This window comes from Taurulus bubalis (assembly GCF_910589615.1).
Source record: "Taurulus bubalis genome assembly, chromosome: 8".
Classification (NCBI taxonomy): Eukaryota; Metazoa; Chordata; class Actinopteri; order Perciformes; family Cottidae; genus Taurulus; species Taurulus bubalis.
Genome location: NC_136596.1, coordinates 7,424,154 through 7,449,472, shown reverse-complemented (window position 1 = coordinate 7,449,472; position 25,319 = coordinate 7,424,154). Strand labels below are relative to the sequence as shown.

General features: G+C 41.6%; 1 protein-coding gene across 1 annotated transcript in view; it reads left to right on the top strand.

Annotated features, from left to right (window-relative positions):
* grid2 (glutamate receptor, ionotropic, delta 2) overlaps positions 1–25,319 on the top strand; it is a gene marked incomplete at both ends in the record, with an annotated part of 420,090 nt that overhangs the window by 227,298 nt on the left and 167,473 nt on the right. Inside the window, one exon of the mRNA XM_079221919.1 lies at positions 12,936–13,223. Coding sequence (XP_079078045.1) covers positions 12,936–13,223 — 288 coding nt within the window. The remainder of the gene's footprint in view (positions 1–12,935; positions 13,224–25,319) is intronic.

The window sequence follows — 25,319 nt, the reverse complement described above, 5'->3', positions numbered from 1 at the left end:
TTGTACAGATTCCGCTGTCGCTTTTCAACTTGAAACACATCAGTCCCCTGCTCTTCTCTCCTCTCTAGGTCTTCACAGGGGGCTTGCCATCTGTCAGATGGCGCGCACAGAGCCGCGTATGAACGGAGAGACACACAAACACGTTCAAATAAAAGAAAGATCTGGGAGCAAGCGCGCAGTGGCAAAACATTCATGCGACAGAACTGCACAAGCACACACTTTTTTTTGTTCTTCCTCCCTCTGAGCTCATTCATTCTTGTTACAGCAAGAAAAAAGTTATCAAGCACACTGTCTGTGGAGAGAGAGAGAGAGAGAGAGAGAGAGAGAGAGAGAGAGAGAGAGAGAGAGAGAGAGAGAGAGAGAGAGAGAGAGGCGCTATGGTGCAATTCTTGTATATTCTTTTTAATTTAGTTTTCTGGGACAGTGGGTGTTACAGTTTGTCTGTGTGTGTGTGTGTGTGTCCGCGCGTGTGTGTTTACTGTGTACCAGTCTCTCTGTGTTTCTAGTTTGTATTACTCAACTGTAGTTTAGAAAGGCCTTGTGATGCACTGCAGAAGACCTGTGAACGGCCGTCCTTCTCTTCAGGAGGTCACAGTGAAAAGCTCTCAAACGTTTCAAACGTGGACGAACAGCACATATCTGTTGGAACACAGCTATGCGGACACACACATTCGTAGCGGTCGTCCATTCCCGCTAACGGTTTTAGCGGCTGGGGGAGTCACAGTGCTGCCTGTCTGCCAGAATGGGGAACGATTCAGTTCAATTCAATATCGTCACCTTCCTAAAATAATGGCCCAAGTCATTTTTTCAGGTTTTTCAGAAAACACAAAAAACTGCACAAGCTGCCTCAAGACACTGCACAACAGGCATACTGTAATACCGGTCAAATTATCTTATGATTACTAATATTATGTTCGAGTGAGATCTTCATTGGCAAAAATGCTAACTAAATTGCTAGCTTAAATGCTAGCTTCAAAATGCCATAAAAGCTCACATTGTCTTTCGACTTAGGCAAAATAAAATGGCCGTTATACTATAGGGGTAGAATCGCAGGCGATTTTACCAGAGGTGGCCAGTATCACGAGGAGATGATTTAGGCAAGAAAATCTTTTTTGGCAAAAAATGACTTATTTATTTTAGGAAGGTGACGATATGCTTTTTAGGCATGAGCGACGTATTGACAGTCTTGTAAAGAGAGTCCAGATAGAATTGGAATGCATCAGAGAAAGCACAAATCTCTCTCTCTCTCTTTCTCTCTCTCTCTCTCTCTCACTCTCTTTCTCATCTCTTCCTCTGTCTAACCTTACATGTGTCAGGCTGTATTAATCTCTCTTTTTTTCCTTCACACCTCCACTGCCAGTTTTCTTTCCTTGTCCTTCCCTCTCTCACTCCATCTGGCACTTCTGTAAAATAAAAGGTGAATGTAGCCTTTAGCTAGGCACACACACTTCAAAGCCCTTTAATTTTCCCTCTTTTCATCATGGGCAGGTTGAGTAATGTTACGACCTGAAATCGCCTTTTCACCGTATGGTCCTCGCCTCTGTCTGATCTCTCATAGATGCCAAATGGGGATGCTTGTATCTCACGTACCAATGAGAACATTTTATACGTACAATTTGAGAATACAGTATGTGGCGGTTTGAGAGGGAAGCCCAATATATTAAACTAAAGGTCATCATTAATTAACATTGTGAAATGTTATTGAGAAAAGGCTGATTACGCTGATTTGATTGACTCCTTCAATATCAGATCAATAAATGGGATTTTAGTAGTTCAACAAGCTGAAAAAAACTGCATGTTGTTGTACTTTACTTTTGTATTTAAAGTTGGCACTAATCAATATGTTTTGTAGAAAGCAGGGTCAACACCGTTGACTTTCCTGCTGACAATGGATTTTAGATGAGCAACTATTAATTAGAAATTGATCTGTTATAATTCTTTTGTTTTAAAAGGCAACAATTTATCGATAGTGCATATTTTGGCAATTTACTCTGAAACCATTAAGTTAGCTGATAATGGGGACTTTCACTTCCTGCAACCTTGCTACACACACACTCATGTTCCGTTGTTCATTTGGATAGTGTTGGTATACGAGGCTCCAGAGTTGCAACAAGTACCCTGATCCTCCTGAGCCTTCTCCCACACACACACACTTTCCTAAACACATGTACAAAGTGCAAACTGTCAGGTGGAATATTCAGTCACAGAGTTATTTAAAGTTGCATGAGGTCTAGTTTTGTTGCACGTTGGAGGCTGCCATGCTCCCCAAACTGATGGTATGTTACCTTCCCACTCCACTATTAGGTCAGAAATCCCCCCGTTTAAAAGAAAAAAATCCCAAAATGTGCATTGATATTCAACGGTAAAGATTAAAAAGAAAACCTTGCTGTTCCTGGAGGTTGAAAAAAACAACACCATATAAGATGTATTCTATGATTAATACTAAGGCTAGTCGGAGGTTATTGTAGCGGTTATGTTGAAAGGCCACATTTACATAAGCATTTATGCCTTTAACCGATGTGGTCAGGTACAGTCTCTCAGTAAAAGCAACATTATATTAAGATTAAATTTGTAGGACAGGAAAGGTCAGGGTTATTCTGCCCTTTTTATGTGCCCATAAAGCAATCCTGTTAGAGTGTAATCCTGGGAAAAGACAAAATAGGAGAAAGATGTTTCACGCAATAATTAGACTGAGTAGAGGACCGAGTTAATTAATTATTCTGACAAGGGGGTTGGGTTGTGAGATACTCTTGGTAACAATGTTCACCTTGTTGGGCAAGATGGCGACTGGCTTTTGAATGAGTTTGGAAGGTCGTTGCACTATTAGAGGGCCAGGATAATAAAATAGTTGATAGTGAGTGCTTACCAGCCCAGAACAAGGACAAGACAGCACATTAGTTTGTAGTTACAGAACACAAGACACTGGCTGGCATGTGTTGCTGGATAGTTGCCTGGAGGAAAGGGGCAACAGATTCATTCACAGTCTTCTGTGCCAGCTTCGGTATTTTGGAATTCGATGCGAGCAGCCATGGGCGTATATCAGCTGTGTGTGCGCGCATCATACCCCAACTAACTCACCTCATTGCTGATGAGTTCGGGTTCCTTCTTTTTTTTCATTAAAAACTAAAACATATATGAACCTACTGTGCCGAGGGGTAATACCTGAAAAGCGTGTGTGTGTGTGTTTACATATGCAAGAACATGGGTTCAAGCGTTTGTTTTTCCTGCATTATATGTATGATTTTTAAGGAGTAAGGGAAATTGGGAGAAGTTTTAAACATTTTCCAAATAAGCTTGCAGCAGATGCTATTTGGGATCATGTGTCCAAAGCAATCATGAGAAACTTATAGGTGAATTTTCTGTCAAGCAAACTGTTGCAAAACATCCAATGGCTGGCTCAGTTTCCTATGTGGGCATGGATCCTATCGTGTGATCTCATTAAGAGGAATGGAACTGTGATCTCCTCCTCGCCCTCTCAATGCAAGAAACTTTTCTGCTGGAATCATTCAATTCATTCATTTTGGTTTAATCACTCTAACCTTCCATTACATGCACATCAACTGTTCCCCATTGTTTCTCCCTCTGTTCCCACCTCTGTCAGTGAGGAAGCACCCACTTTCTTTCTCATTGAAGTTACTCTCATAGAGTCGTGTATAATTATGGAGTTCCCCGTAGTCTCTCCATAATTCATCCATCTCTCATTCCCTCCCTCCTTTCATTGCCTTCACCCTCTCCCGGTCCTGCCACCTGATTTGCATATGTCTGCGTCCGTCTCCACAGGCTCTCGCTCTTCCTTCATTTTCCATTGGTCTTTACTGCAATATGTCAATTAAAGAATATCTCTGTCCCTCTCTCCAGTCTCCAATGCGGCTGTCCTACTGAAATGCGCATCCTTGACTTACTCTCTATAGACCCCAAAAAAAAGTCCCTTTTCTTTTTTTATTCATCTTATTCCTCCGCAGCTAATGAAGTTGTTCCATCACTCAACATGGTGCTGTCTCAGACGCAGGAAAGGCACTATAGCAGTGGGGAATATCCCTTACTGGTAAATGCTGTAAACACCTCTGAATATTTTGTTTAAAATGGGTTACATTAAATTCACCAGTCCTGTGTGTTTGTACAACTTGCGGGTGGAATACCCTTCCGCACACACACACGCACATATACACGCACATACACAGCAACCCACTCAGCAATGAGCCCATGTTGGTTCTCATGAATATTACAGTTCTTCATCAGGTCAATCAGTTAGAAGTAAACACACATGCAACAGCCCATCATATCAGGCCAATTACTGCACTGTTTACAGCGACAGATTGAGATGCGACACCCCCCAACGTTTTGTTAGAATCTGATCAGATATTATCTGTGATAGTGAAATGAATACCCCACTAATTATCCGCAGTACCATACCAAATTTCATGGCGGAGGGCGATCAGTCAGCCAGTCTGTGTCAGAGTTGCCAACAGCTGAGAAACAGTTGCATTTTACTCATTACATTCAATTACATTCAAAAATAATCATCCTCTCACTGCCACAGTATCTCTCCCAAATGATAGTCAATATCTGACTTTCTGACGATGATGTTCGTGCACTGGCATGAACGCTCTGAGGGAAGCAGAAACGCACGCGCGCGCACACGCACACACACACACACACACACACACACACCTGAGTGCAATCGACTATTGACACACCAAGTGGGAAAATAAGACATCTGTTGTGTACACGGGCAGTGAAAACAGAGACACACAAAGCCATTAGCGGCGAGCAGCAACCAACCCATTTTCTTAATATGATTAAAGCATTGACAAATGGGTCATTACCCTAGCTGACAAAGAGAATATGAGAGAGAGATACCGGGGCTGTATAAACACACAGAATCACATGCTGCATGTGCGTGTTTGCGTCACCTTTTGGAAAATGGCTTCCAGTGGCTGACATTAGAGTCTGTTACAAGGCCAGCAATGCCACGAAAGCTTGAGAAGGGAACATTAAAACGAGGCATAGTGTGTGGGAGGAGAGAAGCAGAATGACGTAAAGCTGTCCTGGTGAAGTAATACAAGCAAAGGCACGAGGGCCATTAAGAAAAGAGCTATGAATTTTCCGAGGGGACACGTTCGTCTCCTCTACTTTACAACGGATAGGCCTCGGACACAAAGATTTATACAGCATCGGGTCTTTTTTAGCGTTGATGAGTTGAGGGTGGATGGAGAGGAGGCAGAATAGCCGTAGGACACGAGAAAAGAGAAGAAATGAGAATGAGGATAAACTGTTGCACTGTGAGCCGGAGAAATGTAAAGCCTTTCACACTAATCAGAGTGCACTTCAGTTTCCCCACCTTTTTTGAGTGCGTTAAATATCTCTGTGACCCATGAAAGATATATCTATCCATTTCCTAGCTTTTGTGAATTCACTGGTAATTTAGAATGGCAAGGAAGTTAGCATGAAAAGCGGACAATGTGGACGGTGTGTGTACTATATGCATCAACATTAGGAGAATAAAAGGCCTATTTGATCCTAAAGATGGGCAGGGAGCCGAGAGAAAATGCATACAATTCCATGAAGGCTCTAGTTTCACTTTCAATTCATGGAGCACAGGAGGAGGCAGTCTATGCTCAGATGTTTCACTGTTCCATCTTTCCTCTGCAGATATCTTCTTTAAAAAATTCACACCAGACTTGGCGTGAAAGAGAAAAATGAAAATGAAAGAAAAGAGGAAAAAAAAACCTTTATTTTTGACTGAAATTATTTATGATTTGGTGTGAAAAGGCCTCAAATGTGGAACAGATACTTTAGGTATGGAGGCAAACAAAGAGAAGAGAGATAAGACAAACGGATGCGAAGGAAGAGAGGTTGTGCATATAATGAGATACTTGCCATTCAAACATTGTCACAAGCTTTTTGCTAAAATACTTGTACACGACAAGTTTTCTGCACAGCTCATCAAAGAAATGTATGTTGATATTTGCGTTTCAGCAGCTGATGCTCTACTTACATCTTGGCTCTCCTTGTATCTGCTGTGAAACAAACATGATGTGTATGTAACTGTTGTGGATTACTGATTATGGATGCAAGGGTTTTGAAGCATAAGATACGGGAAGGAGGGGGTGAGTGGGTGATGATGAAAGGAGATGTGCAGAATATTAAGAGAGAATGAAGTAGACACTGGAGGTAAAAGTTCACATGGTGGAGTTTAATTGGATTTGACAAACAATTGAGCTGATGTAGAGATGAATGGAGGCCACGATAATCTAATGTACATGCACCAATCTCAGATAAAGGACTGAAGGATTCTGGATTGGTGGCAAAAGGTGAAGGAGAGAGTGATCAGCTCTCGGCGGTGTGAAGCGCAAGCATTTATTTGTCATGCTCAACAACACTGGGAGCTCAACACCAGGGATTGCATTATACTTTTGACTTGTGTTGAATACAGGGTAGGGAATGGAGGAGAGACGGAATACAAAGAATGGATGAGGAAGAAAGGTGACGGGGGGAAAGGGTTATTAAGGGAGAAAAAGAAGAGAGAAAGACAAGTAGAGTTTGGCGGATGGAACATTTACAATAAAGAGGCGAAAAAAAGAGAAACAGGGGTTTGAAAAAAAATCAAAAAGGGAGAAAGGGGCATTCATCTGGCGAGTGTGATAACAGGGGTGCAATAAGTGGATAAATATAGTGGTAAAGGGTACTGAATTGAGGGGCAGTTGAACGGAAATGAGCAAAGGAGGCACATATAAAGTTATAGAGAAGGCCAAAAAAAATAGAGGCTGGATGAAAGAGAGGATGTATACATCTCCAGGGCACAAAGACTGGCGCTAGCTAGGAATAGATGATGTTCAATGTGACAAGATGAAGGGACCAAAGGGGGTCCATTAAATTTTAATGGGAACAGGGTGGATGGTGGGAGGCGCACTGGGGGCAGGAATAAGAACAGATTGTGTTTGCGAGAAATCATCGGTCTTGTATTTTCGGCAACAGGAAGTGCCAGGAGTCAGAGAACTGAGTGATAAATTCCAAGAGAAACAAAGTCGAAAAGGGCATGTTATCTTTTGCACATTCTACCTCCCTGACCACATTAATTCAAGCGCTAATTCCCTCAAGGAGTGTATATCAGCGAAGCAACGGTCCACGCAGACACACACGCACACACACACGGAGGCGTGTACAACGCCGAGCGTATTCTCAGCCCGCCAGCGGTGTGAGTAAGCGTCTCTCTCTGCCACTCAGTGCTTAGCCATGTATGGCACAATGCATGGCAGCAGTTTGGAGCTGTGGGTCTGGAACAATACATGAAACAATACACAGACACAAGTAGGTCATCCACACACAGACACACACACACACACACACACACACACACACACACACACACACACACACACACACACACACACAGTTCTAGACATGGAGATACACCCTTGGCTATCACAGTGCTGTGGGCGCTGGCTAGCACTTCCTCTCTGTCTCTGTCAGTGTATTTCTGATGAAACCAAACACTTGATTATGATTACGTACTCATTTTACAGCCAGCAGACACTCAATGTCTTTTCATTCAGCTTATTGCTTTACATAATTGGGCACTTCTCTCACAAATTGAGCTGTCCCTGTCAGCTAAGCTTGGCGGAAAAAAAACCCAGCTTATACAAATAACCTTTTGTGAAGCTTTTTATTGCTTTTGGATGACTATATAAACCATAAGACGATATCAATTTGTTAATCGTTGGAAGAATGTATACATTTAGCAGTTATACCGTGATATCTTTCCTTCAGATATCACTGGCTGTATGATACCAAAGTTGGAAATCTACTACCACTCAATTTTTGCTTTGGATAACCAATTCACTCCAAGGATTGTTGAAGGGATGTTAAATTAGAGCTTTTATATAATTCAATCCCATCCAATCCATATTTATTCATAAAGGACATTTAAAAACAAGTGCTGTACAATCAAAATATAGTAAAACACATTCAAATGACAAAGAATAAAAAACACAAATGTTGAACCTTAAAAACAACACTGCAAAAACACAAATATCAATTAAAGAGACATGAGGACAACAATGTCGGAAAGCAACTTTTACTGTTTATTGTTTCACTCTATTTAAAACTATTGCCCAACTCTCTCATACTGTCTAACTTACTCAATACTCGTTTTACAGCTACAGGCATACGGACACTCTTATATTGGTTTTCTTCAGATATTGATTTCCCTGCATCCTACAGTACCCCTTTATCTTTCCTCCCCTTTCCGTCATCAGTCACTGGGCCACAGAAACCGGAGGATTCGTATCTGTGTGTGTGTGTGTGTGTGTGTGTGTGTGTGTGTGTGTGTGTGTGTGTGTGTGTGTGTGTGTGTGTGTGTGTGTGTGTGTGTGTGTGTGTGTGTGTGTGCGCGTGTGTGAGAGCTGCTTGGAGAGTCACAGATAGAGAGAAGGATCGGTCACACCTGGGTGCTGGTGAAGTACTCGCAGTATATTTCTTCTGACAGAACGACGAGCTGGAGAGAGAGCTCAATAACATGCTCTGCTGCAGACAACACATGTACAATGCACACTGAGCATGCATCATAAGTGTTGCTGAACGGAAACAAGATCAGGACGTGGTAGTGGTTATATACTTATACAGGTGTTGGCTCTCGTAGGATCAATCAAGCATTTCATTAACAAAAACAAATGAAACCAACAGAAATCATCTCCAAAGAGGAAGAGGAAGGATAGGTTCCGTATATGAATAAATACATAATGGATGAGACCTATAGTATTCCCTGTGGCTGGCCTCTCGGATGTCTCGGCCTACATGTGTTTTTGAAAGCCTGACACGCACATCGCTCAAGTAAACACCTCCGCATGCCTCGACAGGTCCTACCTGCTTCAGCCAGATTGATCCCCGAATGATTTATCATGAGTCAGGATACTGCTCATGCACAGCAGGGGTTCAGATGTGTGAGTGTGCTTGTGTGTGGGCTGGGATGATGGTGGCCGTGGTGGTGGTGTGTGAGTGTTGTTTAGTAGGCGGCTACGGTTCAGGATGATAGGTGAAAAACTCCAAATGGTGACATGTTGTGTTTGTTTGCACTCCTACACATTTTTCTTTCTGTTTCCCAAATGTCTTTTTGTGCTCCAACTGCAGTCATTGTAAACAGTGGCTGTTCATAAAAGTGTTTCAGGAACTTTGGAGTCATACTCAGTCGGGCAGGACTTACTTTCAAAATAGATTATACTTTAAACTGTTCATGCCGTTTGCAAAGTGTGTTCTTCTTAGGTACTGTCAAACTCTCCTTTAACTGTTGCATACTTCAGAGTGATGTAACATTGGGCTGGGTTAACGCAACGGCCCCTTTAAGTCATTAGCAAAGAGCATTAATGAGCCGAGTCTTAGAAGCCCCCTGCAGACTTAAGAATGTGTGATGTTGAGGGGATGAGGGCACTAATTCTCCAAAGTGCCCAAATAAGTAGAGGATTAGCAAAGCCTTCCATTAGCCAAAAGCCTTGATGATGCTAAGCTAATGCGCTACAGCCAGACTGGGGCAAGGCGGCTAAAGCGTTCGTTAGCACGACTGCTATAATAGGAATGTGGAATAAAGCAGATAAAGAAGCTTATGATTCATGACCGGCTCATTCAGCTCAAATATTCAGAGAAATGCAGACTCACATGCACAGACTCAACATGCATTCATTCTTAATGTACGCACATAAGTCCAGGTGCAACTTCCGACACAAACACACACACACACACACACACAGGCACGCACGTGCACACACACACACACACACACACACACACACACACACACACACACACACACACACACACACACACACACACAGACGTACCTTTGCTCAAACATGAAGGGAGATATGTAGATAGAAGATGAATCCTGGGCTCATTGGTTTGAAGAATAATGACCATGACAAAGCAGTATGCTGAGACTTGGGGAAGCTTAATCATATATTGTTACACTTTAATGAATTCCTCAAAATGTGGACTTGCACAATGGGCAGTGAGATTGAAACTGCTTTAGCTTCCATTCATTAATCATCAGCATCAATTCTTGCCTGAAATAACCCTTTAACTCCCAAAGAGGAACATTGTTCCAAACAATGTTGTGCCAATTAATTAGATAATGGGCTTTATGTTGAAATATTTATAGCTATTGCCTCCAAATTCTAATTATGTCCACGTACTGCTTAAGACTTGATTGAAAACTGTAACCAATTTACCGTATAAACTGTTTTTTGAGTGGAGACCAGCCCCAGAATGTCCTTAATTTTGCACATTAAGCTTTTTGGCTCAAAAAAGCTCACTCAATGAATGAACAGGAGAATGCATATAGTTTAAGGGTGACTTGTACATCCTAAAAGTAATGAATCATAATTAAATCAGTAATGCTTGAACTATGTGATTGAACAACATCAGCAATTAGAGGAAGCAGACACCACGTTGTGCCTCATTAATACGCAGACAAACACACACATGCTTGGATTTGTCACGATTTGAGTATTCATCCCCACAAACCACTTTGAAATCCAACTCATTAGGTTGTTTTCGTACAAAGCAGTTGACACAGGAGACATTGTCATATTGTATAGCTCTCATGTTCTCTCTCTCGCACACATGCACACATGGAATGTTATATTCTGCTTTTCTCAGCATTATGAATCTGTCTCCTCAAGCTTTTCTTTGTTGTTAACTTTCTTTCTTTTCTCTGGCTTAGTTTTTGCAGTGTCGACAGAGTGGTCTGTGTGGCATTATACTGTTCAAGCTGAGTGTGTGTGGTATGGATTGTGCTTTTTTGTGCCATTGTACCATTTACGTGTGTGTGTGTTTGTGTATCTGTGTGTTTGTCTTCACTTTACTGGTCACATGCTCCGAACAAATAGGGGGCAGCATTTCCCCTTTACGACTAAATCCATACGATCTCAGTTCACACTCATCAGTTACATATTAAGACAAGCCAACTATTAATTAACAGCATGTCAACAATTGTCAAAAATAGACTGAGAGGCAGTCAAAATCTTTGTGTTTGGCGTTGGCCTATGATTTGCATCAGCAATCTTGGTGTTGACTGTTCCACTGTATGGTCCGTTTACATTTTGATAGTTTATTTATTGAATTAAATCCAAAGTGGCAGAAGCGAGACTCCATCTCATATATATCTGTTTCATCCTCCATGCCACCAGGAGACCGTTTGGCCCACCGGAGTTTGTGCGGCAGCTCCGGCAACTCAAATTCAGCCAGCGCCAAAGCCCTTTTTCCAGCGGTCTGAGCTGCCGAAAAAAAAAAAAAAAGTTATTTTCTCATTTCTACCACGATCCAATAAACTAACTATCAAATTTCCCCAGACCGTTTACATTCAACTTCAAGGCCTCGGGTCACCTCTACTTCTTCATCCTGTCATTTTGGACTGAGGGGGAAGACAGATCTAGCTGTCAGTGCATATCTCTGCAACACAATAAAGACATCTTTGACATAATGTCACTGTCAACATTGTAACATTCTGTTGATAATGTATTAAATTTTTTCGAATGTTTTAAACATTTGTTTTATTTTAGTTTTACCCAGTGACCCTGTGTCAGGGTTTAAGTCAGCTAAAAGTGAAATACACCTAAGATTGGTGCTTATAGCACACAGTGAAGGACGCAGTGAGGTGCAGCAGTGAGGGATGAAACAACATAGAGGAGGGACAGAGACAAATGTCAAGAACTAAGGCCAAACTGTGAATGGCCATGTGTGTGAAAGTAATGGAAGGGCATAAAGAGACCATAAATGCAAAGATAGCTGGAGTGGGGGAAGGAAAGTGGAGAGGTGGTTGTTTGTGTTGCCTTGAGGGATAACAAAAGATGTGGGAGAGAACGGCTGGTGAGTAAAGATGCTGGAATGGAAAAGGTGCTGGAGAGGGATATTAGACAGGAGGTGGAAGAGGAAGGCAGATGACTCCACATTGAGGACAGAGTACAACATTCAGTGGCGCTCTGAGGCAACTAAAATACAAATCACTGCAAAACTGCAGCTTTGAAATGATTGGGGCTGAAAGGTAAGCACTCAGAGGGGCTGCTTTGGACAAGAGGGGAAATAACAGGGGAGTGGGTTGAGCGGGTAGGAGGGAGAGGTGTTTTTGACAGCACTCGAGGTGTAGGAAGGATGAAAAGTGGAAGTGAGGAAAAGGAGGTGAATTAAGCACAAAAAGTGTCTCGGAGCCGAGGAGCTTTCATACAGTGGAACACAAGCAACTGGGGGACTGTGGAAAGTCTTTCTGGCAAGAAGGGCATTTTTAACAACATGGTTTTATAATACAACTATGAGTACACTTGCTATAAAAGCGCACTTGTATAGTGTTCTACAATGTTCTGCTTTATACTGTGCTGTTGCTCATGAAGTAGCCTGGAGGTCAATCAATAATGTGGACACGTGCTTCACTCCAGGCTGAAGACTTAGATTCAATAGCTATAGCAGTGCTTGGCAAAAAAAAGAAGCAAAGCATGTTCTGCACCAAATGTTTCGGTGATGCAGTCATGCTACAGGATATCAATTCACATCTTATCAAGTCTCTGCTTTAAATGAGTAAAGTGAAGATGTGCCTATATTTATAGACAGCAGAGTAGTGCTGAAATAAAGTATAGAATAGTATATATATATATATATATATATAAAATAAATATAATAATATATATAAGTATAGTGTGTGCTATACAGTGGGTGTTTACTTGTAGCCTGCACTATGCTCCTACTGTGACCTGTAGAATACGAATGGTTTACCTTGGTGCACTCTTATGATCAAAACTGTTTCTTGGTATTGCCCACAGCTGTAACAGTTATTTCTGTTCACCGCTGTGTCTTCATCGAAACATAATTCCCTTTGTAGGCTTTGCAAAATAACATCTTCCTCTTCTGTTTTTCCTCCTTCTCTCCCTGCTACCTCCCTCCCTTCCATCCAGCCTGTGAGCTGATGAACCGCGGTATCCTGGCTCTGGTCAGTTCAATTGGCTGCATGTCTGCGGGCAGTCTTCAGACTCTGGCCGATGCCATGCACATCCCCCTTCTCCTCATCCAGCGCACCCCAGCGGGAACACCTCGCTCCACCTGCCCTCAAACCAGTCGCCTCCCTGGAACAGATGACTACACCCTAAACGTCCGCCCACCCGTCTATCTCAATGAGATCCTCATGCAAGTGGTGTCTGAGTACAGCTGGCAGAAGTTCATCCTCTTCTATGATTCTGATTTTGGTAAGGAAATAAGGAAAGCTGTTTGTCTGTCTGTCTGTCTAAACGAGCTAATTTGGAACACTTCTATGTAAGCAATATAATACATACTTAAATACATGTAAGTAGGTTAGGTGGCTTAACCACACCAAACCATGACCAGTGTCAAAACATTAGATGGCTTATTTGATTATGTGGAATAACGTGCTGAATGAAATTCATATTACAATTAATATCTTTCATTGACCTATAATAAGGCTCAACTAGTTGCCTTTCTGTGACGTAGTGTGAAGAGTCCTAGAGCACGCAGACTGTCAAGCCATAGTGCACTAACTGTAGCCTGGGCAGCCATACACATATAGCCTGCATGCTGGAACTACACAGCCAAAGTGTGCTTTGGCTTAGTGATTGTGCCAGTTTTGTTAGTGCAAATTTAAAGAGCGAAAAAGAGAACAAATTCACAAAATACACGTTTCTGTGCCATGGTAGGTTTTTCATGCAATAGAGCAGATGTCAGAAAGTCAGATAGAGGTTAAGACTCAATTTTCACCAAATGTGTTGTGCCTTTGTAGGGCAATAGTAGGTCTATGAAACTGCTGTCTGGATTTCCAATGTATCCAACATTAATGGTATTAATGGTTTCTGAGTGTGGTAGGACATGAGAGAGCTAATGGACATATGGTTACATCAGAAACACTGCTCTCTCTCTCTCTCTCTCTCTCTCTCTCTCTCTCTCTCTCTTTCTCTCTCTTTCTCTCTCTCTCACGCTCTCTCTCACTCAAAACAAACACAGACACACAAGCAAACATGGACATGCGTATGCATATGACATTATGCACACACACATAAACCCCACAAAACAGGCAAACACATGCCAATATATCTTTTTGCTGGTGACACATCCATCTGCCAGTGTGTGTGTGTGTGTGTGTGTGTGTGTGTGTGTGTGTGTGTGTGTGTGTGTGTGTGTGTGTGTGTGTGTGTGTGTGTGTGTGTGTGTGTGCATGCTGTCTCATTTTACCCTGCTTCTCCATCTCTCTCTGTCTGTCCGCCCTCTCTCTTTCCAGTCCATTAGCTCTAACATTAGACCAGAAACATCATATGTCCCCTTTTATAAAGTGCAACTCTGTTTGTGCAGTGTCTTATCTTCTTTCTACAGAAATATGACGTTGCTGTTTTCTCTGGACATAGATGTATTCATAATGTGTAGGTGTGCATATGGTCTGTCTAAATCAAACTCACACACAGCATGTGCCCCGTCAGAATTGCCAGAAGCCTGTATTGGTCTGGTCTGTACTTCATAACTCTAGATTGATGGGCTGTCACTGTACTATATGGCCTCTTTCTCACTTTCCCCTCATGGCCCTGTTCCACCTTCTTTATTCTGGCACTTCTATGCGTAAAGTTAATTCAACTCTGAGTCATACAGGGATGCACACTGCCAGTGCACTGCTCCCGAGAGGGGTTGAAACTTAAAAAGCATGTTGCATTTTGGATCACACCCCGATGAATGATGTCTGAGCAGGTGTTTTGCAAGCTAATGGAAAAACACTAGCTGTGACATTACTCATTGGTGGGTGGACAGAAGTCAAACATGCTTAAGCCTATAGAGAGCAGTGTAATAGTTTCCTGCCTTAGGTGATTCAGTGTTGATATAATCCATATAGCGGCGCTTCATCTCACTCATTGTAGTCAATTAACATAGTTAATGTGTTGTATGCATTGATCTGCAATGGGATATATCAGCAGTGGAATTGTTTTTGCAATACGCTCTGCGGGCTCCAGCTCAATCTTCCAAGGCATTAAAGCATTGTATTGGGGTATTGAATATGTGCTATACATCGTGAGCTCTACCACGCAGTTTATATGGGATGAATATTGAATAGTGGTTAGTGGCCCTTCTGGAAGTGCTAGTAGTACACTTCAAATGTCAGTGTAGTAAATGCCATGGTTACATAAACCCGAAGATTGTCATCCAATCTGTAAATTAATGGTAGATTGAAGTATACAATAACACAGTTGCTAAGTACTATAGTGCTGCTCTCTGTGTATGTTTCACTGTTGGCAACTTCTTTAAAGTTGCATGCAAATTTCAGCAAATATATTCATGCCCGTTGGGAAGAGGCTTTTACTGTGACATTAACCCTAATCAAGACTGAAAGTAGGAACAGCGTTTTTCCCCCAAGCTAGACAACCTTCAATCTACTCTAATCTAAACTGTGTCCCCAAATGGGGTATAGTTCAAAACATATCTCCAAAACAGACCCCATACACACACACACACACACACACACACACACACACACACACACACACACACACACACACACACATACATGTTTCTACCCCACTTAAATCCCTCTATCCCCTCTGTGCTCTGTGACCACTTATTCAGCACATGGATCCATTGGGTTTTGGCAGGGATGTTCTCTCAGCCACCACAGAAGGGCCTTTAAAGATATCAACCATTGTTCCCTAATGGCTTCACCCCCCTGTTCAAGGAAAGAGGGTAGAGGGAGAGAGTGCAAAAGAGAGAGGGGGTAGAGAGAGACAGAGATGGCCTTTTAAGATGGTAGCAATGTTCCCAACAGGCGTCGCGTCTGTACAAGGAGAGTTCTTTACAGAACACACAGTCAAGTGTGTCCTCTCAAATGAAGCTGCGGTGCAACTGTCCCGATCCCTATTTTCAGCTCTACTGGTGCGTTCTGGACACTGAGAACACATATTTTTCTCTCTATTATCTTTCTCTTCCTCCTCCCACAGTTTATCACTCTACCTCCATCTTCCTTTCTGTCATTTTCCTGCTCTGTTTTCTCTTTCACTTCTTTTTCCGTCTGCCTTCAGGTGTCTTGCATTCACACTGACACATATTCAAAATGTTACTGTTACCTAGCCCACAATCCAGTCAGAACCACAGCAACACAGGGCCTCGTTGAGCAAATGTGGGAAGTACCACTTAGTGTTAACAACACTGTTGACATTAAGATGATTTGTTTTGTTTTGCTTTTAGCCAATGACGAGCGGGGCCGGAGGCACAATAGTAAAAGGTTATACCGAACGGAAGAGCCGTTTTAAAACCGCGCGATGCTTGTGAGGCTGCCAGTTTTTGTTTTTTTTATGGGAGAACAATAACCATGCTGATATTCTGGACAAGTATGCTTTGCTTGATAAAAAGAAGTATGAGTGAAATGACAAAAGACCTCAAAGGTTCTCTATACGTCACTCGGGAATATTAATATAGCAGCAAACAACTATTGTAAAGATATATTAGAGTAATCAGCGTCCTCATTAGATAATGAAGTCACTCTCCCTCTCCGTGTGTGTTGTAATGCAAGCTTATCTGTGCTTTGTTTACATAGCTGGGCTCAGTTGGGCACCGCTGCTCTGCACTGCGCCTATTCGGCAGTTAAAACTGATAATGCTGTCCCGACCAATGCGGTTTTGCGGAAGCAATAAACAACCTGATATGGGCCAGATATTGATTAACATGGTCAATGTAGCATCTCTCTGAAATGTCAGCTCAGCCACTCATTCCTGTTGCGCATTACTTGAATGTTTATTGTTTTTTGAAGTCTCTATTGCAGTATATTGTACATATATATACTATATATATTTTACCAGACATTTATACATTAAATATGAAATCAACATGGTCAAATGGTGTCCACCTCAAGAGGATACTATTCATACCAGACCCTGTTTGTCATAATGCAGTTATTTTGATGCAGTTGCCTGGGTCGGTGCCATGTGCTGGAAGTGTGGGTTGGAGTTCCTGCTGTAGCCCATTTTCATGGTTATTAAACTTGTCTCTGTCACCTTGCTTAGTGCTGCCTAATGAAGCATTTTAATAGTTTTAAAACAAAAATCTATACCTTGAAATATACTTTCCTCCTATCTTTAAACTCCCTCCTAACAATTTGCTTATTAGTGAGTAATGGCCCAGATGAGAGCAATGGTTTCTTTTACTTCTTTCTCCCCATCACACAGTGAAAAGTGTGAAAATGCCAACATGTGAACTCATGGGTTCATACAAAGAGGAAAAGTGTACCGCATTGAGAACACCGATGTTACTGTGAAGAGTGTCATCTCACCTTGTTGTAGCTGCCCCTTTATAAAGGTGGAAAAAATACTTGATAGAGCAGATATGGGTGAAAAATGTAATGAGCAGAGAAAAGGGCAATATCAAAAAGAAGAGGGAAGTGAAAGAGAAAAAAGAAGAAATGTCACTGAATACAGAAATGCTTCATGCATACAGGGCAAAAGGGCTGTTGCTAAATAAGAGAATGGAATGGAAAATCTGATTTTTTTTTTTAATATTAAATTGATCACATGCGGACTCTTTAAGTCAAATGTAATTACATTGGAAATGCCAAGTTTTCACCTTCAGAAGACTCATTGTAGATAAGATCCCAGCATACTTTTGAAGGGGCTACATATAGAAAACACATTCAGCAGAGAACAGGAGAGAGTTTGGGGCAGGATACATCTGCGATTCTTCATTTCTTCTACTGAATGAAGAGATTTTAAATGTGACATGAAGTTATTGATCACCTTCCCTTTCCCGTTCACCTTGGTAAAGTGTTAAAGACATAAAGTCGACATATGCAGTCTTATTTCTCATGGTTTAAACTTAGCATGAACTTTGAAAAAGTTGAAGAGCAAACACAAAAGCTGAGCAATCCTATTTTAATGTTATACAGTACTATACATTCAATAAATATTTTGTATTGACTGTGGCTCAGTGGTGAGCAGGGTCGTCCTTCAATCAGAGGATCGGCGGTTCGATCCCTTAGCCCATGTCAATGTGTCCTTGGGCAAGACACTTAACCCCAAATTGCATATGGTGTGCATATGGTGTATGAATGTTAGATACTCCTGATGGGCAGGTGGAACCGTAGCTCCTCCCATCAGTGTATGAATGGGTGAATGATGTCATGTAGTGTTAAAGTGCTTTGAGTGGTCAGAAAACAAGAAAAGTACAGGTCTATTAACCATTTAAATATAGAAAACATAGTTTTGTCCAACTTGATTTTCCGTAGCAATATTAAAGGCTAATATGTCACACCACCAAAGGCGGGTTGATGAGCCCAATCTCTGCAAATCTATAGGCCTCATGGATGTTTGTTTGGACCTTAGGTAGAAGTGACATGCCATGTTTGAACTATATCTGTATTGCAGGAGACAACATGGAGTAAGGGAGGGGAAATAGGAGAGAGGGGAGTATGAAGTTGTTTTTAGAGACAAGGGAAAGAGAACAAGGAATGATGAGAAATGGATGCATAGATGGATATCTTTTTTTAACAATAGTGAAGCCCAGAGATGCCGCAAGAGGGGAAGGCTGGTGGGAGGTGAAAGAGGAGGTGAAAGATACATAAAAGCTGTGCCAAGAGAGACGTGGGAAAGTTGATGATAAAGGCAGATTCGGAGGATCGGAGGCAAACAGGAACACTCGTGAGCCAAACACCAAAGGTCTACAAGCTTTATACAGGGAGGCCATGTCTTACTTTGTCTCTTTAGAATAAAATCGTTCAGAGAGCAAGACGGAAAAAGAGATAAAAGTGATGTTAATATATGAGGGAAAACAGAAACGGCAAAGCAGAGAGGGGAAGGGGGCAGAGATCTAAAGGCATAGCAGATTTGGTATGGCAGAGAAGAAGGCAGCCAGGAAAGCAGATACACAGAAAACCAACGGAAAAGGGTGTAAAACCTTTTACAAATGTGACCGTGGAGTAGTAGTTTACAGCCTTGGACAGCACTGGAGGTGAAATGTCCTTTGCAATGAAAAGTTGAGAGAGAGGAAGATCTAACCAGATTAAATGGAGGTACGGCAGACTTTTTTCAAAGACAAAATACAAGAAGCTAGATAAATGAAAAAAATGAAGGAATGAAGTTTTTCAAATACCATACTCAAGTCATCCTTTACCCCAAGGGCCACCCTCGTGTTGTCTTCGGGTCAAAATTACTAATTATTAATGTATGTGTGTTGATGGGTCATTTTGACCTGAAGACAACACGGTGGTTTTAAACACCCATTTTGTTTTGTTTGTATTGTTCACTTTGAACATATTATCATGTTGCACAGTATGGAATAAAATGTAATAATCCTAGAGCACTTGTTTTGGATGGTAATATGCTTGTGGCTAAAATCCTTTAGTATAATTGTGTCATAAGTGTTAAGAGTATATATATATATATATATATATATATATATATATATATATAGAGATAGATAAGGGCATGGACAGGTCAAGATCAAAATAGGTCATAAGCGTAGGAATAAAAGAAGACAGAAGGGCAGAGGGAAGTTGAGATGAGGTTAGACACATTCAGTATGCAGATGTCAGAGAAGAGGGTGTGTGGGAGGGACTACATGCTGGAGAAGATGGAGGAGACAGTGAAGGTGATGCACACATAAAAGGTGCCAAGCCTTTTATAGAGTGTTGGTTTTTATCAACTGTTGGTTAAACTCTCTGCAGGGACTCTGGAAAAGCAAAGTCTCGGACTTTGAAAGAAGAAAAAAGTGAAAGAGAAGGAGGGAAATAACGCAAGCGTGGTGGACGGCGATAGGCACTTAGATCTAAAGGAATAGATTTAGAGAGCAATAGATAGTTGGGAAGACCAGCGATGCTTCAGGGCCTAAAGCATTTCATTTCCTATTTGTAGGTAAACGTCCTAAGTTTCAGTTCAGATCCCAAGAGCCGGGTACTTGAACATTTTCAGCCTCAACTTAAGCTGATGATTTCATTTTCCAGGCAGGCTTACGAGAAACAGGCCGGCATTCCATTCATGGCTCAATCCATATTTCAAGAGCCACTGCCTTTGAGCCATACAACAGTGAAATGCCTGAGGCGGGGATAAGGATAGCCAGAGGTAAGGGCTGAGTGGAAAGACAAAGCAAAGACACAAGGGTGTTGGTCTAACAGCAGAACAGGGTGGCGATAGTTAGACACACAGATCCTTTCCATAATACATTTGTACTCTGCTACCCACTTTGGCCTTGACCCAAGTTGTTAACCCACTCCTCCTTCAGCTTGCCTTGCCACTTGTGGAACTAATATATGTCAGCATGGATTCCATGGCAGCACACAAACTATCTTCATGGTATAGACGATAGTCAATCAAGCTTTATTCCCTGCTGGAGAGAGCAAGCAACAGTCATTGGGAAAACTTGGTAGCTCTAGTAATCAAGTTGTTGCAATGTGCGGATGGATAGACACTTCCTCTTTCTAGAGTCACTGCCAGCTATGCGTGGCTATTCCCCATTAGCTGTCAAAAAAAGTAAAAGCTTGGGCTTTAAATGCCTCTGGCAGGAAGAGGGAGGTTGAAACAGAGTCGGGAAGTAGAAAAGGCCTTAAACTGAAGGTCAGATGTAGACTTAAAGTGTACAAAAAGTGTGGCATTTTCTTAGTTTTTTTATGGCAGGGAAGACTTGCAAGTCAAGCAGAGAGAGGGAGAACTGGGGAGAAGAGAGGCTCTGACATACAACCAGGAAATAACATTGGCTGAATCTTATTTGCAGATGTTTACCCCTTTCGCGACACTATTAGAGGAATCTCCTCTAATGCCAGATATCTCGAAAGGCGTGTTCTCAGTGCACGCTCCAACAAATGCTTTATTTAGATTACCTCTCTTTTATTTCCCATCCAAAGGTACATAATGGCCTAAAATAATGTACATTGTCTTGACCAAATATCAATACAATAATCTTTTCTCTTATTTTAGTAATATTTCATGCAGTGGATAAACAAATAATGTAACTGACTTATTGTGGCAAAACAGTTGTAGGGACTAAATAGGGCATTAAGACTAAGACCACTTAGATAAACTAAGGGAAGGTTGACGGTAATTGCAAGTTGTATGAGATGAGGGTAAAACAACAACAACCCTGGTGGTCGTCGGGATGTGAACTCAGGTCTCCAGTGTAGAATTGACGGACATCGCACATGACACAGAGCCCGCCTTCCAGAGATGAAAAACAGCTTGGACTTTACACACTCTCAAAATGAGATTCAGCCCAAGAGAACACAAAGCAAATGAGGGAAACGGAGGGAGGTTTCAGATGAAGAGTCAAGGGAAGAGAGGATTGAGGGGAAAGCAAGCGATGGAGAGTGGATTCAGGGTTTCTGAACACAGACACAGTACCACTGAGCTTGTCGGTACATGCAGGTGAAATCCCTGTATGCTGTTGGCTGCTACACTACATTAACTGTAGCTTTCCCTTTGAGCCAGAAAACTGGAACATACATGGAATAGAGCAGGAAAGAAGGGAACCCTGACGAATGGGGGAAAGGGACGCACAGATAACCGTACCATACAAACATCAACCTAGTTTTACAAGGAATTATGCAAATCATTCCAATTGTATTGAGTGTTGTCTTTTCATTTGAGCTATTACACTTGAAAAGTAATTATCCACAGTAGCATATTGTAAAGTGGGAGAATGTGCATTAATACGTGAATCAATAGGGACATGGATGGGGATTGTAGTTAGTTATTTATTTAATTGACACAAAAAGATAAAACATGTGGGTCCCAACAATATAAAGCATAATGGAAACATGGGCAATACATTTGTATACACAATGTCATGTCATTTAAATTGTTATGTTGTTTTTAATGGAACATAAAGGTAACAAAGAGGGATATTGCAAATAATATACTTCACAACTAACATAGTAGTACAAAGAATGGATACATTTGAAGAAAACATGACACATTGTGTGTTTGCAAAAATGAGTTTGTAAAAAAAAGTATGCGAAGTGGCATAGTGTACGGAAGCTGAAGTGAATAAGTGTCATATAGACACTCACATGAGTGTTGCAAAAAACACTTTGGCCGCAGGGAAGAGCATGGCAGCAGTAATACAGGGATCTCTATTAGATGAGGATAAAGAGGTGTGGGACTGTGGGAGTAAGGCATGTCTGTCTATCCATGGGAGATGTGGGAGGAGTGGGAGACTAAGGTGGGAGACTAAGGTGACCACTTGGGGAAAAAGCTGTTGAGGTGATGGTTGATCATAGTGTTAATGGAGCGGTACTGTCTCCCAGAGGAATGCTTCACGGACAGATTGTTGCCTGAGTGGGCAAGGTCTTTTTAACCGCTATGGTGCTCTGAAGTTCCTTGATGGAAAGCAGCTGACAGCCAATGATCCGCTCAGCAGTGGGGAGTGCGTGCTCAAGCCTTGTCGTTTGAACGACAAGAGGCAGGAACTCAACCGAACTCTGATGGAGGAAATGAGGATGCTTTTGACGGGTAGTGTGTAAAATTGGTCTGGAATAAGTCCACATTTGAAAGTGTTTTTCTTTTTTTCCTAGTGGTGGTCATAAAACATTTCAATACTGAATATCTCACTTGCAGCTGAACTTTGCTGCATGTTACATTGCTATGAGCAACGTTGCCTGGATCACCTGATTATTTTTAACTATTGTAATTAATTATACTTTGGTTTTACACTTATAATATGGATGTGATTGGGTATCGGCCAATGTTAAGTTAGTCGTCAATGACGGTTTATAGCCTAAATTAATCGTATCATATTCTACATTATCCATAACCAAGTCAAAGATTCTGGCTTGCACAAGTTGCATGTTTAATATAGTGATGTGCCGTATTGAGGGAGACAGATGGGTTTTGAGTTCCTCGCAGAGTGGAGAAAGGGATGCATTAGTCCTGGACAAAGAATTGAGGAGTGCAGCTAAGCAGACAGATGGAGAGAATGGCTGGCAGGTGGAGGATCAGGTACAAGGTGGGAAGGAGGCCTATAATACAGCGACCGGAATAGGCAGACATGACATAAAGCAAAGACGCTGTGTGCGACTACGGATAATATTATGAACCCAGACACGGGGGCGTTTGATGTTCCGACGTCTGTGGGACTTCCACAACAAGTATAAAGCAGAACTAGAGGTTATTTCAATGGTGAATGCCGGAAATAGTAACTGTCTTCACGGAGTAAAGCCACAGAGATAAGCCGTTACTATGATGCATTTGTAATGCAGCCTACTTAGCATACTGTAACATGCTTACTTATTTAACAAACTTTTTTTTAACCCATACCACAATTTAACCTAACCAAGTAGCGTAAACTGAAATGTGGAAAACTGGCACTATAGGGACACCCAGAGCAAAATAGTTTGGTACGTAGAGCCACTGATCAAGCTGTTGTATTAGACGAGTAGGGAGTGAAAATGTTTCACCATATTGTATGTTATCTCAAATTTTCACCTATCGATATATCTGTGTAGTTTACGGATGGATTTGAGCCTCTCAGCCTTTTTTTTTTATTTAATTTTTTTTACAACTGATTCATGTTATGTAGCTCATTAGGAGTCACAGCCCTGGTGATTATGATTACATTGCCAATGATAATAGAGTTAAACAGTAATTACTCCAAATTATTATTTCTGCTAATTATTAATAGTAATTAGATCTGAATGGCTTGATAACTCTGAGCTCCTGCACCGATTAGAGTGGTGTTGTTTGGCCATTAAAGAGCCATCTCATTTACCTTTCTTATCACACAAACAAACGAAATACAACGACAAAGTCGCGATTATGTGACAAACTGTGAACTATTTTCGAAATAATTATTTTATCAAGCTAAAATGATGCACTCACTGATCTTGTACCAACACAGCAAGACATACACATCTGAATGCATGCGCATGTTTGCACAGGCAGACACACGGGTCTCTATACATTTACAACCCCCTTCTAAACAGATCGGTTGCCCAGCTGCTGTCCTCTGGATTGCTGCATTTGTATGTGTGTATTGTCTGTATGTGTTGCTGTTTATGGAGGAAAGTGTGAAAGAAAAGAGGTTGCAAGACACTAATAACGTTGCTGTCATGGTCTTCCTCGCCGTGTCATGTTGTTGCTGAAAGACTGACAACATTGCCTCTTAATCTTCTCAGTGTGGGAAAAGGTGTTGTTGTGATATCTGACACACACAACAAACTTTTTTGGAATGTCACTCCACACTGTTCTTGCTTGACCTTCTGAGCTCACAGCTTGCTTGGTATCGTAAGCATGTGTCTATGTGTGTGCACAGGATTTAAAAAAAAATCTTCTCCGTCTGAATCAATGCTGTATCATGCTGTCGCTCTCCTTAAGACATGGTTAAACCTCCAAAATTCAGCATTGATGCAATCACACCATCGCCTCAGCCCCCCGGCCCTTAACAAGTCTAATCAATCCACTTAATTGCTCAGTCATGACACTGGCAATGACGGCAGTGTCATCCGTTTTCCATATCAAATACATCATTAGGTAGTTGCTTTACATAACCAATTTACACACACACACACGCACACACACACGGTCCGACATCATTAGCAGGGGTCTCAACCAAATTGCCGTAATTAGGATTACCTTGACCTGCAATGTAGCTCATTAAGAATAGAGGAGTCCATGCAGGAAAATTACTGACACCAGCATCGTGGTTTGTTATCATACAAAAACAGCTCTTAATATAGATAATTACAATGGTTTGGTGCTTTAATAACTCTTTACGGTGTCATGAGTTATTTGTTCTCTTAGTGTCCCGGTAGGAATATGCCTGTACTTTATAGTGGATTCAGCAGAACTTTTGGCCCTGTTCTACTGTAACAGCATAGCTCATAGATATTTAATACAAGTATTAATGAATATTTCCTAAAAACAACTACTGCAGGCTCTGCATTTGAATAGACCTTGTGTGTGCGCAATGTGTCAGTCCAACAGGTGGTGACACACCGCCCAGTATGTTATAGTGGGAGCATCCTCCATGTTGTGCGGCCCATGCAGCAGTCGTTGCCCACACCGGGATGAGCTGAGTACAGCAGCACGTCGGGCCACCGCACGCCAGATTTGGACTAGAATGCAATATAATGCAATGTTCAATGATGTGTTTAAAAATGGTTTGCAGTTTGCACGTTAAAAAGTATTTTTTAATGTGCTACTGTATGACTCTATCCATTGCTTTGCTGCCAGTTAATCCCACTCAGGTTAAATCATTTGGTAGTGAATTTGTCCTTTGAGTTTGATACTATTGTCTATCAAACCTAAGTATCTCCATCAATCGACCTAAAGTTCACAAAACATGCCTCTCACTTTGTATGAGTCACCACTGTATGCTTGTTG